Here is a 16,894-nt window from a genome sequence, read left to right as displayed (position 1 = left end):
TCAATCTCTGGAGTCTGATGGCTTGGGTTCAAGTCCTGCCTGTGGGCATGAGGATTTGCTCTACCTCCTATTGGGCACCTTCCTTCCTCTAAGACCCACTACAATGAGGGAGCCAGGCTGCAGTCCACCCTCTCGGGAGCCCTGGGCTGCCTGGCACAGTGCTCTGAGAAGAGCTGAGGAGCACCTGGCACCTCTGCTCACCCGCTTCAGTTCTGACTCGGTCGCTGCCTTCTCATCCGCAAACACCACGCTGCTCCTCTTGGTCCTTTTCTTGGACCGGCGCAGCTTGACCTCCGGCAGAGTGCTCCCTGGAGAGATGGGGTCCTCCTCCACTTTGGGAGTCTTGGGTGCTGCTGACTCCAGGTCAAAGCTGAAGGGCATGGGAAGGAGCAGTGGAAACTGTAGTTAGAGTTTCAGTGGAACAGCCCGGGAGGGACACAGGAGACCTAAGAGGACCGTCATGCTGACTGAGCTATCACTGTAGGGCTGATCAGTTATCTGGACAGCAAATTGAGGAAGTCACTCATCCACAAACATTCAAAAAAGGTGAGAACGATTGAAGGTGGTAAGCCATCAAAAGCAAGAGGGACGGCAAGGAGATGAAACTGGTTAAAATGTAGATCTAGGTTCAAATCCAGGCACTGCTGCTTTTTATGACTGACTCCGGGTAAATCCCTTGACTTCTCCGAGTCACCACTTGCATAGTAAGTGGGGATGTGCAACAACCTGGACACTGGGCACATGGTGCCTAGCATGCAGACAGTGAAGTTGGGTAGGAGAAGAGCCACAGGGCTCCAGGACACAAAGGGGACGAGGCAGGAGATGTGGGAGGGGACATGCCACTATGGGAGTGATGTGGGAAGGATGGGACCCCTGTTAGAGGAAAGAACGTTTACACCACAGGCTGGGTGAGGGATGCTGATTGCCAAGAGACGTCACTGAGCAAGGAGCCCAGTGGCAGCAATGGGACGTGTGTGGCTGCGTGGGCCAGGAGCTCCAGGAAAGGACTGACCTCTCTGAGGTGGCCTTGCTGGGAGTGCTGCAGTCGGAATTCATGGAGGCCAGAGAGATGATGGACATCTGCCGGTAGGAGCGCAGCATGGACCTGGGGCGGCCCACTCTCCTGTCATCGAAGTCAGGCTGCAGGTATGAGGACAGGTGGTGAGCAGCCAGCAGAGCAGAGCTTTGCCATCTGAGCCCTCCTCCCCTCTGGGCAGGGTGGACTGTGGGCTGCGGGCATCAGTGCAAAGCTTCCAGCCAGCAGGACCACGGGGCTACAGGATAAACACTAGCAGCCTCTATCCCAGGGGAACAATCGCTAGTCCAATTTCCCCGGGTGAGACAGCATCTGTATTATTCAGTGGCCTCGTGGACCATCTTTCTTTATGCTAATGAGATGGCTTGAGATGGAGCCTGCCCGTGCCAGAGAGACCAACCCTGTCATTACAGGGCTGAGACTTTGAGCCATGTATTATCAACTCACTCTCCAGGGAGGAGGCAGGGGACAGAGATGAATCTCTAGCCCTTGAACAATGATTCACTCAATCTTGGCTGCATAGGGAAAGCCCTGGAAAGACACTCCACACTTAAGCTCTAGTGAGCTCCCTGGTAGGTAATCACATACCAGTGTGCCTGACATCACCCTCCAGCGCCCTTTCATACCTTACCCTCTGTGTTCTTCACCTAGCTCCTCTTAAATCGTATCATAATCTGAAAGCCTCAGTACAGAAACTCCTCAGTCGATGAGAATACATCCTAATAAGCCTATTATTAAGTTGAAAGTGTGGTATGAAAATGCATTGAATCTACCTGGACCGCCAAACATCCTAGCTAGGAACATCATACACTATAGCACATTGGTGCTCACACCACTGTGGGCCTCTTCATCCATGGCTGCTTGAGAGTTGTGTGTAGGTCCCCTGGTCTAGACTCTTCAAAAAGTGTGTGGTCACACAGCTCTAGCCCCAGAAAGATCTAGATTTGGAGTTCACTTTCTATGGACTGCATATTGTTTTAAAATCATCACAAAGTTCAAAAACTGTTGAGTCACTGCAGTCAGGAGTTCTAGTGAATCACTAGCTCTGCAGGGAGGATGAGAGCCCCCAAATTTGTAGTCATTGTGTGCAGAAGTGTGGGGCCTCATTCCTGGGGTCTGGAGTTTGTGGCTGATATCTAAAGTGGATGGAGGACTGTTCTCTCAGCCAGGGAGGTCCATCCTAAATCCAAGTGTTTAACATCAGAACTGCATTTCAGGAAGAGAGCATGGAAAAGGTCAACTTGTTTCTGCATGAAGGAGAATAGACCCAGGTCCAGCTCTAGGCCCTTCCTGGAATTACGGCTCTTCTCTGAATGTCTGTAGATCAAGAGGGTTGGAGCAAACACTCTTCAAGGTACTACATAGCCCTGACATTTGATGATTCTACTTTATGTGGATGACACTGTCTCTGAGAGTACTGGCCAGTGTCCTCTTCAGGCGGTGGAGTACGGTAGCTTTGGAGGTAACACAGCTGGGTAGACACCCTGGCCTTCACTTAACTTGCCATACAGCCTTTAGTAAGTTATTTGATTCTCCTAAATCTAAAAAGATATATAAGGACTTAAAAGCCCTCCTATTTGCCTGTATAAGTCAGTTAATATACTTCCACTGTATTTATAGAGGGCCAAGGACATGCTAGGAGCTTCATTAATGTAACTTTTATACTTATATAGTTCCTTGGGTAGTTTCATAGATCTGATATATAACTGGTTTCTCTTTTGGAAGTGACTTTTAAGGGACCAGGAATATATATGGTTACCCCACGTCAGTCCCTTCCAGGCTTTACTCCTATAGTCCTCCCCCTTGCAGGTCACAGGGATCACTCACCATTTCTCGGACACCATACTCCTTTTCCACCTTCATTTTCAGGTTCTTGAAACACTCCTCCATCCGGTCATGGAAGGGCCGTAGGTTGTCCGACACTCTTTTCTCATGGATCTTAATCCCCGCTCCCAAGAAGGGAATCTGAAGAGAGATGGTAAGTGAGGGGCCTCAGCTTGGACGCTAGCTCAAGAGCTTGGTTGGCCTGCTATCTCTTCCTGGAGAGCTTCAGATGCTCAGAGACCCACACGGTCCCCAGGACAGCTGCAGCCTTAGAATTTGTCATGCAAGGAGACAATGACCCAGCTGCCTTTGCTTCCTTGGAATTGTAGTTGTCCCAGGCATTAGAAGCCACAGGCATGGGGAAATCTGAGCTCCTGAAAAATCTACAAAGAGTCAAGAGTTCAGAGAACAGACAGGAAGAACCTCCAGGCTTATGGTCTTGCTTAAAAAGTACTTGGCAGTACTAACGTGAAAACATGGGAAGAATGCCTGGCACCAGGGAAGAGCAGAGAAGGGGAGAGAGGCCCCATCTTACACCATGGGGCACAACTACTTCTCATGGCCACTGAACAACGCTATGAGTGTGCTGGTACCAAAAAGTTCTCTTATTAGTAGAGAGTTTCTAGAAAGTGTTACCAAATCTTAGGATGATGAGGGAGGAGGGAAGAACAGGTAGGAGAGATGCAGTCTGTCTTATCCATGAAGGAGATCAGGGTATGAACCTTAGATACCTGGGAGAGGAGGAACAGAGCCATGGGGCTCCCTGCTAGAAGAAAAATGTGAGAAAGTTAACAGCATGACCCTTGGGTAAAATAACTAAGACTACTAGGATGGAATCTTTCTAGGACAGTAAACACTTCCACCAAGGTGGAGTAAAGATGTTTCTGTCTCCTTCTCTTGGATGTCTTGAGAGAAGAGCAGGTGAAGGGAGAAATACACTCTGCAGTGAGATACACACTCAGCTATACACACACTCCAGCATATGGCAGGAGGAAGATGGCTGGGAGCTGTAACTGACCTCCAAGGACAGAGGAGGGACTCGGTGGTTAGAAGAGGCCACCCTGCTTCTAGGGACCAAGGAGGTACTTAGGGGCAGAGGCAAGGATGCCACAAGAAAGCTGAGAGAGGCACTGAGACTCTGCACTGGGCCAGTTCCTTTCCCAGGTGCCCACTGCTTCACCTTGCAGCTATGTATAATGTGTTCCATTTTCTCAAGAAGCAGGGACTTGTCCTCTAAAACAATCAGATCGTGAAACCTGGGACTCAGGCGTACCAGACCCAAGGGCAGGAGGAGGAGCAGTCACCACCAGACTAGGAACATGTAGATAAAAAGGAAGTGTGCTCATGGTTAGTGAGATGGCCACTGCACAGCTCCCAAACTGCCCAGTGTAGCAGCTGTGATCATCTTCCCAAGAAACAGTTGGAAGGATCTACTTCTGGAGAAGGTAAATGGCCCCATGCAGGTGTGCAGGTTCCAATGTGTGGGTCACTCAGTTACCAAGCAATGATGCTACCTTGCCATTGGAGTCTTCTCCCAGGCACATTGATTTCCAATTAGCTTCACTATGAATTAGGAGGAATCTGCTGGGGTCACCAGACACTGGAGGAAATTCACCCACAGGAGACAGGACCAAAACTAATAGGCAGGAGAGGGACCAAGTAGGACCAAAAGAGACAGATGAATGAAATGGAAGAAAGACGATAGAGTGCTTGAGATGTTACTTCAAAAATATTACCAAAAGGGTCTTCCATAAAGATAATAGAGTAAGATTTAAAATGGAATAAATTTATAGCTTTAGTGTTACACTTTGACAAGACAGAAAACTGGTCCACTTAGCATCAATCTCAAGGTGTTAATAGGGATGAGGGAGTCAAGAAGATGCTGAGAGACACAGTGATCTCCAATGAACAGATCAGCCAGACCAAAAGAAGCCAGCGAAGAAATACAGGCATTAATGTACAGATCAGCCAGACTTGCCATTCACAGAACACTCCACCAAGAGCTTTGGAATGCATCCCCGTCTGTGCATTGCCATTCCTTCACAGCAGACTTTTTGCTAAATCCCATGGGTTTGGGTGTATTGTGTTTCTGTTTTCATTCATTTCAGGGGATTTTTATAACTTTTTCCTTTCTCACATCCTCAATGATCCATTGTTCTTCTAAAGGTGTTATTATTTGGTCTCCATCTATGTATATAATTTTGAAGTTTATCTTGCTATAGATGTTGAGTTTTATTCCACTATGATCAGATAGGATAATTAATATGGTTGTCATTTTTACAAGTTAACTTTTGTGTGAGTATAGGCGAGAACGGAGAGAGCTTCAGACGCTCATGTCTGCTGGTAGACAGAGAAGCTGGTTTGAACACATTGGGTTTCTTATAGCCAGGAAGGTTGAACTTGAATGAACCAGCAATTCACTACTACCTGTACCTTGAGAGAGTAGAGTGTATACACATGTACCAACAGGAGGGTTGGTCAATAAATGGGTGTATGGTTTGTATGTTATATACTTAGACACGGGGCACAAAAGTCAAACCTCTGATATATGCAGCAACCTGGTGGATTTTAAGGATACCATGTTGTGCAAATAAGCTAAACACAAAACAGTATATACCGCATATTCTATTTATATAGTGTTGGTTGAATAAACCTTTGCTCATAGAAATGAAGTGATATATTCTAAAGCTACATTTTCCCCTATGTTAAGAGCAAGCATTTCCATGTCTAAACCCAACAAAGACACAGCCAAAAGCCTCAAATTGAAACCAACCTAATTCTATGCCAGCAGAAAAATTAATGCATCTGGTATCATTATATGACCTGTCTTATAGACTTCTAGACAGCATGAACAAATGATAGTGAGCTGCAGCAAAATGGACAAATTTTACAAGCCTAACTGACACAAACGCCTGTACAACGTGGTTCCGATTATATGTAGGTCATCAGGAATCCAGGGCAAATGGTGATGCCTAGGAGTGTGTGCTTGGAGAGTGGAACACTATTTTTAAAAAACTAGGAAATGATTTCTATAAAAGCAGGAAAGTGGTCAGCCTTGGGGAGGGGGGGTGATGCCTATAGGACTACGGAAGATGGGCTTGGGTTGCCAGGATAAGCCTATTGCATCTAGGTGAGGGGTCATGTCCGTGGATGCTTGGTGGTAAACCAAAGAACCATGTGTATTTGTATGAAGTTTCCTACATGTAATGTTTTGCAGCAAAAAGCTTGAGAGAATAATGTACTGTAGATATTGTCCTATGTAATAAAATCTTTTTACAAAGAAAAAAAACACATAGAAAGAGTACAATCTAGAAAGATTCCAATCTTGAAATCTACAAATTCTGACACGAGCTGCCCGTTGGAAGCTTCGGCTTTCTCAGGTTTGGTAAGACCATTTCCTTTTAACATCAAAGGTTCTCAAGTCTTGAGAAAAATCCCAAAGTGTGTGTAGCCTTGCAAAACAATGCCCTCCCTGGAGTTAAGCTCCAATGGACAGGCTCAAGTTTGCCCATCACTATTTCTGTGTTACCTGGCACTGTGCCTGGGACCCAGTGGGGACCCAGTAAACAAGGGCATTGAGGGTGGGTGGAAGGGAAACATGCAAGCTGATTTGCCTCGTATAAGGATGGGAACAGCACGGTGCCCGTACAGCAGGACTGCACTATTTGAATTCACTGTGCCTGCACAGCAGGACTGCACTATTCGAATGCACATACCATAGTTAGTAAACCTGGGCAGAGCAGGAAGGACACAGCCTAGTGCACTCTCTTTTGGGATTAAAGGGCCTCTGTAACCTGTGGTCTTGGGAGCCACGGGCATGCTATGGTGAAGGTGGGCACTAGGGGGCGCTGCATGAATGCTCCTCATAATCTTAAGAGGCAGAGGCTTCTAATGCCTGCTGCTTTCATCTATATGGAGCCTTTCTAAATAGCTCCAAGGCTGGGGTGGAATGTTCTTAGAAGGTGTAGCCTGCATTAACTGCTCTGCAAGGCTAAGCTCCATCCTCTGAAGGCAGTAGATTCAGCATGGAGGACTGTAACCAGATGAGAAGCGGTGCCCGACAGAGTCCTGGCAACGGTACAAACTAAGACACCAACCACAAAGTCAATATATGTAACCTGGTAGTCCTCCCTGGATGCCCCAGAAGTACTCAGGAAAGGACCCACACAGCTGGCCTTCCCGCTTCTCAGATCAGGGTGGTGAAGGATGTGCTATTGTTTGAACGTTAAAGGATACAGGTGGTCCCAGAAAGATGGAAAGACCTGAGGGATGTTTAGCTTTCATGGGTGGCGCGGAGTGGGAAGGGGAGAGAAAATTCCAGACGCACCTAATGCATTCAGGAAAAGTATGTCTGCAGCGCTCGCTCAGCATTTCATTTTTAAAGTCCCACTTTGCATAAATTGGCAGAGGCAGAGAAGGACCTGAATTAGGAATACTTATTTTAAGAAGAGTCTGCACCCAATGCTTCTCAGTCCCTGATTTCCCTGGAGTAACCAAACTCCCCAGCAGGGAAAGCACACTTCTCTTTGCATGGTGACTGGCAAGGAGGGAGGAGGAGGGGATGGGCAGCCCGTAGACTGCTACTCCTGGCCCAGGCTCGGGCTCACTCCCCCCCAGCTTACTCTTCCTATAGCCCTCTGTGCACCATCTGCACAGAACCCAGACAGGGCAGGTGTCTGAGGAGGCTTCTGTCACAGGGCTGGAGCAGGAAGGGTCTGGCTATTTCCTCTTTGGAAAAAAGAGAGAGAAATAAAAGAGAAAGGGAGAGGAGAGAAAGAGCAGAGAGAGGAGGGAGATGTGAGGGCGTAGGAGGCAGAGAGAGAGGCAAATGACAGAGGGGAGAAGAAAGAGCTTGTAAGAGCAGAGCCGCAGGCAGATGCACGGGAGGAGGTGGAGAGGAAGAGTGGGCCAGGAGAAGAAAGCAGCAAGACAATGGGTAGGGACATAGACAAATCACAAGTCCTCAGGCCCAAATCTGGCCGAGCTAGGCAGATGTGGACCCTTTGGACCGCGAGCCAGCCCAACAAAGACCTCCATTATTTGCAGAACCCGATATCCATCTGTGCACTATCTACAACAAACTGGGTCAGCCTCACAAGGAAGGTGTGGGGGGAGGGGCATGTCTTCTATTGTCTGATTGGCACAAGCTGGGGTTGGTGGTAGATGTGTGTGTGGGGGGGGGAGGGGGTTCATTTGAACCCCGCTGTGAAAAGCGACCTCCTGAATTTAACATCAAAGAAAGCAATCTCAACCACCTCGGGCGGCACAGCATCCATTGCTGGTTGGTGCCATGCAACACCCGAGGGTAAGGTGCTCCAAATCTGTGTCCTGGTAAGCCTGCTTGGTAATCCAGCAACAGAAGAGGAGGCAGAGGCAAGGAGTAACAGAAGGTCAAAAGGTCATGTGGAGTGAGGCCAGGCCAGGTGAGCCGAGGGCCAGAGAACTGGAGCAAGGACGGGACCTGGATGGATGCTCCCATACCCAGCTAGGCTTTACCTGCCATGCGATCAAGTCCTTGAGGCGGCTCAGCTTGTCCTGGTCCTCCGGGTGCTCCCTGCTGTACTCTTCAGTGAAGAAGGCCTGTGGGGGGCAGGTGGGGACTTAAGATTTCCTGTTTCTCAGGTGGGACACATGATCCATCTCTGGTGTTGAGACAAAACGTGATGTGAGAGAAGTTTCGAGGTCCCTGGCATTGGGGTGGACCTTGCCGTATCTGACATTGCTTTCTTTTTCTTTACAGAGGCTCACTCAGATCAGCACCCACTGGAAGCCAGCTGCAAAGTCCAGGGGAGTACTACCAATGGGGGGTGCCAGGACCACCAGAGCAGCTCCCCTGGAAACTGTTTTGAACTGGGAACTTGACACATTCTCCAGTCCTAATGAGGTTCTTGAGGGGCTTGAGTTAGGTGGTGTTCAGGGTAGGGATTTCTGTGTTAGGGAGCCTTCCAGAGGTCCTGGGGCTCCTGGAGATCATTGCTGGTGGAAGAGAGCTGAGTGAGGAATTTACCCTGGTGCTTGCTCAAGCCTGCCTCCCAGAATCCCTCATGGTTCCTCCATTCCTCCCATCTCCTCGTTTCAGAGTTCCCATCCTGCTTGTGTGCACACTCTACGAGGACATATTGCAGCACCTCTGAAGGCTGAGAAGAGTGTGAGCACAGAGGTGTCAGGGTAGACAAAAGGACTGGGCTGGGTGTGGAGAGTCACACTCTCTGAACGGGTGTACACTGTGGTATTCTTGCCTTTGCATCAGGGAATGGTAAAGGACGGGGGATGTGCAGTGAGGCTTTGTAGGAAGGAGCTCATTCCTCATTCAGGGTCTGTGAACTGAAAGCCAGCTCAGGCTTTCTGTTCTGTGCCATGCTAGGGAAAGCATGCCTTCCTGTTGGTACACTGGCAGATCCAATAGGGGCTACTAGGACTCAATAATTGATGGTATTTTCTTTTGGCCACCTACACCAGGAGGGCCAAATACACAATCTCAGGCTCAAATGTGTGGGGCTTCTTGAGGGGACCCTGTAACTTACATGTCTAGGTTATGCCTCTGCCTGTGGAATTGGGCTCCCAGATTTCTGCATGTTCACATTCTGGGTTTCTTTCTTTCCCTGTGTCTATGTTATATCAAATCCTCTATGGAAGAGGTGGGTTGGCCAAAAGTCATGGTTTGTGGTCACCTCTGAGTCTTTCTTCAACGGAGATGCCAGGGGACTGGAGACCCTTGAGAAATTGCTTCTTCTGTGTCCAGGATGGGAAGAAGATGGTAGGTCAGGTTGGAACCTGATGTCCAACCAAGCTGAGTATCTATGTGGGATCAAGCAAGGACAGGTACAGGGAGATAAGATCCAAGGTCCCTCACCTTCTCATACTTGGCAAAGCCTCCCATGACTGCAGGGTCCACGATCCCATTGAGGAGCATAGAGAGTGGGTTGATGGGAAGGCTCTCATCACTCTGGTACTGGTTTATCATCATCAGGATCTTCTCATTGGCCGTGGACATGGTTTCAATAGCATTCTCCAGAGGACTAATTGTGGTCTGTTGGAAACAAGATGGGCAGAAGAGCCTTAGTGGGTGGCCTGAGAAGCTGACGTCATCATTTGTATTGATTTCACTTGGGTGGGAATTAAAGCTAGCCCCTAGTCGCCAGGCTACAGCAGGATCTGAGGGTAATGAGTCAGCTCGGAGGCTGTCTGCTGGCCAAGGACAGGCAGGCTGGCTTTCTGTTTAGAGGGAAAGAATTTCTCTGGGGAGACACAGGCAGGAAGTGCCAGGCTCTGCTCTGACTTCACAGGCTAGTGTGCCCAGAGAAGGTTTCTCTCCCAGTTAACTGGGTAAAACACACATCGACCCAACTCATCGCATACTGATTGGAAGCTATTGTGTATGCTACTAGCCAGAGAAATCAAGATAGCCTGCTCTAGGAGAACCCAGCAGGTCCTGAGAGCTCGGGTTAAAGGGAAGAGAAGGTGAAACTCTTTCCCCACGCGTCTCAGAAAGCAAGATAAACAGTGGTATTGGATGACAACAGACAAACACTGCAGTTTGCAGAAGCTTATGATCCAGAGTAAGAACTAAACTAGAGGTCAGCAAACATTTCTGCAGAGGGACCAGAGAGTCAATATCTTAGGATTTGCGGGCCAGATGGGCTCAGCTGAAACCACTCCACTCTGTTGCTGCCGGCCAGAGACAACAGCTGGGAAACTGGATGGAAGAAAAAGTATGGTTGTCCTAACCAGACTCGGTGGGTGTTAGGCTAGGACACAACAGTTATTCTAAGAAGGGAAGATCACAGTGGGAAAGGCTGGACTGGACGGAAGAGGTAAGAAATCTGAGAAACTTCATGGAGGAAGAGAGCTAAATTTATCGTGTCCATCATGGTGGTGATGTGGTGCCTGCCTCGTTGGCTATGTGGTGAAGATTAATGGAGACAATACAACACCCGATGCTGCAGAGTTCTTGAGAAATGCCTCTTACAACACGTACCTTCTGTATGTATGACAGGAGCAGGCCAGCTTCTGTAGCCATACTCCTAGGTTATTTCTGTAAATCCTGATCTAACACAGCTTCCCCAACCCTTTCTCTGAGCGCTTGCTTTTGGAGATTGTGGTGGTTTGAATAAGAACGGTCCCCAGAGGCTCATATATCTGAATACTTACTTACTCCTCAGTTGCTGGAACTATTTGAGCAGAATTAGGAGGTGTGACCTTGGAGGAGGTGTGCCCCTGGGGGAGAGATTTGAGGTTTCAAAAGGCCACACTATTCCCAGTTAGCTCTTTCTCTCTGGAGATCTCTTGGAGATCAGGCTGGAAGCTCTTAGGTACCTCTCCAGTACCATGCCTGCCTGCTGCCATGCTTCCCATGGTGGTCACGAGGGCCTGACCCTCTGAAACCATGATCTCTGATAAACGTTTTCTTTGTAAGTTCCCTTGGTCATGGTGCTCTTCACAGCAACAGAGAAGTACTCAGATAGTGATGGAAGCATCTGCAATGAGAAGTCCTCTGGAACAGATTCTCTGTTGCTGCCGCTGTCTTTCTAATACTGTCTGATACCAGCAGTATTAGTCAGCATCACGCTACTACAACTAAATGCATGTGGCAATTTCATTATAAGAGAAAAGGGTTTGTTTTGCTCATGGTTCTGGAGGTTCTAATTGAATCAGGCAGTTGTCTTGGTTTGGGCCTCAGGTAAAGGCACTAGTTGGCAATGGTGGGAGGGTGTCTCAGGGCAGACTGTCACATCCTCCTTAACCCAAGAACTTCCCCAAGGCACTGCCTTTTAAAAGTTTATAGTTCCTACTATCAGAGCTATTTTGGGAACACCATCTATATTCAAATTATAGTGCCCACATCTGCGTACATGCAGGCACATTGACTCACATGCATGTAAATAAATACAGAGGGTATGAACTGGAGGGGGATACTGATAGGCCTATTGCACAAAACTGAGCTCCATGTCTAAATTTGTGTCCTGCACACAAATCAACTCTGGGGAGCTTTACAAAGCTGAGGTCCAGAATGACTTCTAAGGAAAATCTAATCCTCAGTTGAGGAGCTCAGCACTGCACCTGGATGCCAACACTGCCTGGGGTGTCTGTGTATACACAAGCTCTGAAGCAAGTCACTAGAAACAGTAAGGTGTGTTGACTGGCTTGCCTACACACTTTGGAGACTATTTCTGCGTTCCCAGACCTGAATTCTCATTACAGTCATCAGGAACAGAGACTGAGAGCACAAAAGCTCTGGTTCTCCACAGATGAGCATTTGAGCAGGGCACTTGCACAGCTCTGAGTGGAACTCGGGGTGCTGCATTTGGAGGGCGGCATGGGTGTCAGCTGCTGACAACAGAAATCAAAAGCAAAACCATCACAACCAGGCCACGGAGATGGTTCCATCCAGAGTCACCTCGCCAGTCAGTATGTGTTCTCAAGGACAGGTGAAGGGATGCCCTATGGTGGTATGGATGAGAATGACCCCCATGGGCTCAGGTATTGGATCAGTAGCTCCCCAGTTGGTGGTGCTGTTTGGGAAGGTGATGCTGACTTTCTGGAGGAAGTATATGTCACTGGCGGTAGGCTTTGAGAGTTATAGCCTTGCCCTCCTTCCGGTTCATCCTCCCTGTTTCCTGTTTACAGTTGAAGATGTGAGCTCTCAGCTTCCTGTTCCTGCTATCCTGTCTGCTGCTTGTTACCATACCTCCCCACCACGATGGACTCTTATCCCTCTGGAACCCTACAAGCAAAAGAAACTCTTTCTTCCATAAGTTGCTTTTGGCCATGGTGTTTTATCACAGTAATGGAAAAGTAACTAATAATACACACGCCCAAGGGCAGTAGGTGCCGGAGTTGGAGAGGGAAACTGGGCTGTTCTTGGCTGCAAAGGCTGGCTTCTGTGACTAGCACATCAGACTCGGTCACCAAACCTGCCATCACCATCCTGTTGGGACTTCATTAGGCCCTCAGCTCTCTGGCATCCTCGCTGAGCCGAGCCTCAGTTTCTATGGGCAGTGCAGGCAAAATAACTTGTGTCCAACTTGCTGTGGAGGGAAAGTGAATTCCTAACACAAAATGCCATGGGAACAAGCGAGACAGTGAGTGGAAAGGGCAGTAACTTCCATTTCCGGCAAGCCAGCGGCCTTTCCAGTTGCCTAGTGCCTCCCACCTATGCCCTCAGCTTGAGTTCCACCGTGAGCTACATGGGGCAGACATCAATGATTGCTGTCAATCTGACAATTCAAGTTCACCACTGGCCTCAGTTTCCTCCTGTGCAAAACAGTGCCCTGGACAGTAATCAAGAAAATATCTAGAGAACAGCAGGCCATGCTGGTCTGCAGAGGTCTGTCGCTCAGCAAGCACTGGCTAAGAGTCCCCCAGTGTTAATTCAGAAGGGTTAGGTAAGTAGCTGGCTGCTTTCCTTTGCTTCAGCATCTGCCAGTCAGTCACTAGTAGCCTAATGTGACATTGTATTTACTTCGTCTTACAGGACTTGGAAGATATTTGAGTTTATAGCTTTGGGATACAATGGGATCTAATGGGATCTAATGGATGCTTTTGACATCCATTGCAGCTCTGACATTCCATATTTTGCAGTTCCTATTTTGTAAACTGAGGGTGAAGAGATGCATAATGGTCCTCCAATAACACACTCATTTATGGCCTAGCTGAATTGGCATATTCCTAGATAGGGCTGAGAACAAGGTAAAGTCCTCAACAAATAGGAGAGACTTTTTCTGAAAGTCCATCCTAAAACAGTTCTGGGGTCATGGCACCGCATGAGGGAAAGAACGGGGAATAAGAGACAAGTTCAGAATGCTTAGAAATGTCATCACTTAGCAAGGCACCAAACCTCTGTGTCTGAGACACATCCTGAAGCGTGATAAGGGAGGCCAGTAAGAACAAATCTACAGTGACAAACCTCAGAGAGGGTTCCCAAAACCTTTACAGAAGATGTACCAGATTTGTTTGCATTCCTGTGACAGCACACATACACATATACACAACTCATGTACTCACAAGCACACACACACACAAGCACACACAGATACACACATATATACACACATGCACTCACAAGCACACACACACACACACACACAAGCACACATACACACATATATATACACATACACATGCACTCACAAGTACACATGCACACTCATGCACACACAAGCATGCATACACACACATGTACTCACAAGCACACATACACACATATCTATATACACACATACACACGCACTTATAAGTACACATACACATACACACTCATGCACTCACAAGCACACACACAAGCACACATACACACACATATATACACACATACACATGCACTCACAAGTACACATACACATGCATACACACTCATGCACTCACAAGCACACACACACACACACACACACACACACACATGCACACGCACATGCACACACACCCATGAACCAAGGGAAGGAATAACTTGCTCTGGCTCACAGTTTCAGAAGGCCCAGTCCGTCCTGGAGGGGAGGGTATGAGGGCACAACTTACAGCACACAGCAGACAAGAAGCAGAAAGTGGGAATGCTGCAGTGGACAGTGTCCCCCACTCTCCCGTTTATTCCATCCTGGTCTTCAAACTGTGGGATGGCTCCGCTCACATCCAGCATTAGTTAATTCTCTCTGAAAGTAGTGTCATAGACACACCCAAAGGTGTACCTTACTCATCTCCTAGGCGATTCAAATTCACAATCAAAATGAACCACCCCAGAAGCCAAGAGCATGAAAGGGGAAGTAAAAAGATGGTGTCTGCTTTCCCCTGGTTTCCGAATTCTGAAGTGAAAATGCAACTCTTTAGACACAGTGGGTGTCAGCATAGCAATTACTTATTTGATTTACTTAAACGTTCTTGAGAAGCAGTGTGGGCCTGGGGCCATTCTCGGCACTTGGAGCACGTTAGGGAGAGAACAGCAGACAAGATGTCTGTCTTCCTGGAATTCCTATTGCAGTGGAATCTACAGTCCAACATTGTCTTTAATATTTAGTTAATAAACACTGGAAATAAGCACTCGGAAAATTGTGTACTCTGTCAGGAAGTGCTAAGAGCTTGGAGGAGGAAAGGACCCAGGAGGGACTCCCTCAGCTTCCTACAGTCCAGCAGGTATGGCTGGAGGAGAGGCGCCTGTGGAGCCAGCTCTGGGATGGGCTCAGTCAGGGCTAATGGGAGGAGGCTACAAAAAGCTGCAAAGCTCTCTTCCCTCAAGAGTGGGTCTAGTAATGGTCCAGTCATCCTTCTGTATCCATGGTGATTTGGCTCTAGGACCCTCTGAGAATACCAAAATCCACAGTGTTGAAGTCTCTTCTGCAGCGTGGTGCCATACTTCCATATCATCCATACAACCCTCCCAGAGACCTCAAGTCCTCTCTAGACTACTTACAACCGAATGCAAGGCAAATGCCATGTAAATGGTTATTTTAGCACATTGTTTGGTAAATGACAAAAATACATCCTCATATCTTCTGTTCCGATGCAATTTTCCCCAAATATTTTCAGTGTGCAGTCAGTTGATCTGTGGATGTGGAACCTGTGCATACAGAGTGACAACTGTATACACCTCACAGGATTTTGTGATAGTATATAGGATAAGGCGGGAAAGCCTTTGGCATAGTTCTGAGGGTGGGTGGGAGAGCATTTGTTAAAACTTACCACATGCTAACATGTCTCTGAACCAAAAGCACACCATTTGCTTCCTCTCAAGGACACTGCTCACTAGGATGGCCGGGACATTCTGAGATGGAGCGCTATCCAGACCCGGAGGATATTATGAGAGGTTAAAGCCAAACTTGACCTCTTCCACTAACCTTGACAACTTAAGAACTCACTCTGTGCCTCAGTGCCCCTATCTGTAAGTGGAAAAAAAATATCTATTTCTAAGATTTCTGGGGGTTTAAATGAAATCATGGTAGTGGACAGTTTAGCACATGTTCAATAAGTATTTCTTTTCCTTCTTTCTTTCTTTCCTTCTTTCTTTCTTTCTTTTTTAGTTTTGTTTTTGTTTTTGTTTTGTTTTGTTTTTTGTTTTTGCGAGACAGGGTTTCTCTGTGTTGTTTTGGTGCTGTCCTGGAACTCGCTCTGTAGACCAGGCTAGCCTCGAACTCACAGAGATCCGCCTGCCTCTGCCTCCCGAGTGCTGGGATTAAGGGCATGTACCACTGCTGCCCAGCCTTTAGTAAGTATTTCTTTTTTTTTTTTTTTTTTTTTTTTTTGGTTTTCGAGACAGGGTTTCTCTGTGTAGCTTTGTGCCTTTCCTGAAACTCACTTGGTAGCTCAAGCTAGCCTCGAACTCACAGAGATCCGCCTGGCTCTGCCTCCCGAGTGCTGGGATTAAAGGCGTGCGCCACCACCGCCCGGCAGTAAGTATTTCTTGCTGACATCATTATCATTCTATTTTTCCAAGGCCTGGGCCATGCCTCTGAAATGGAGCCTGCAGGCCTATTGGTCAAAGACTCACTAAAGAGGGCATTGAAGACCAGAGTCAGGTGATCTTAATGCTGACAAAACAGTAGCTTAAAAACCTTGGTCAGACCATATCCCTCCTCCATACAGGGCTCTGTGTTACTTGCAGAGAAGACAAAGTGTCTCTAAGATCCCATATGACCTTGGATCTGATTACTATTATTCACCCCTTTGCTGTTGTGATTTGGACATGATCTGGCCCCAGGGCCTCTGTGCTGGCTGCTTACTCTATTAAAAAGCCCACCTTCAATCCCAGCACTTGGGAGGCAGAGGCAGGTAGATCTCTGAATTTCAAGGCCAGCCTGGTCTACAAAGTGAGTTCCAGGACAGCCAGGGCTACACAGAGAAACCCTGTTTCAAAAAACAAAACAAAAGGAAAAACAACCGTTCTGCCACCACCAACAACAACAGGGAGGGAGGGAGGGAAAGAAGGAAGGAAGGAAGGAAGGAAGGAAGGAGGGAAGGAGGGAGGGAGGGAGGAAGGAAGGAGGGAAGGAGGGAGGGAGGGAGGGAGGGAGGGAGGAAGGAAGGAAGGAAGGAAGGAAGGAAGGAGGG

At 47.8% G+C, this 16,894-nt stretch overlaps 1 protein-coding gene across 1 annotated transcript in view; it reads right to left on the bottom strand.

Annotated features, from left to right (window-relative positions):
• LOC131916439 (dedicator of cytokinesis protein 2-like) overlaps positions 1-16,894 on the bottom strand; it is an 89,442-nt gene that overhangs the window by 3,493 nt on the left and 69,055 nt on the right. Inside the window, exons 18-22 of the mRNA XM_059269786.1 lie at positions 9,714-9,890; positions 8,357-8,440; positions 2,864-3,001; positions 1,013-1,140; positions 202-370 (exon numbers count right to left, since the gene is read on the bottom strand). Of these exons, the coding sequence (XP_059125769.1) occupies positions 202-370; positions 1,013-1,140; positions 2,864-3,001; positions 8,357-8,440; positions 9,714-9,890 (696 nt within the window). The remainder of the gene's footprint in view (positions 1-201; positions 371-1,012; positions 1,141-2,863; positions 3,002-8,356; positions 8,441-9,713; positions 9,891-16,894) is intronic.

The sequence above is a fragment of the Peromyscus eremicus genome, chromosome 8a, assembly GCF_949786415.1.
Source record: "Peromyscus eremicus chromosome 8a, PerEre_H2_v1, whole genome shotgun sequence".
Lineage (NCBI taxonomy): Eukaryota > Metazoa > Chordata > Mammalia > Rodentia > Cricetidae > Peromyscus > Peromyscus eremicus.
This window is presented reverse-complemented; position numbering and strand designations above follow the sequence as displayed.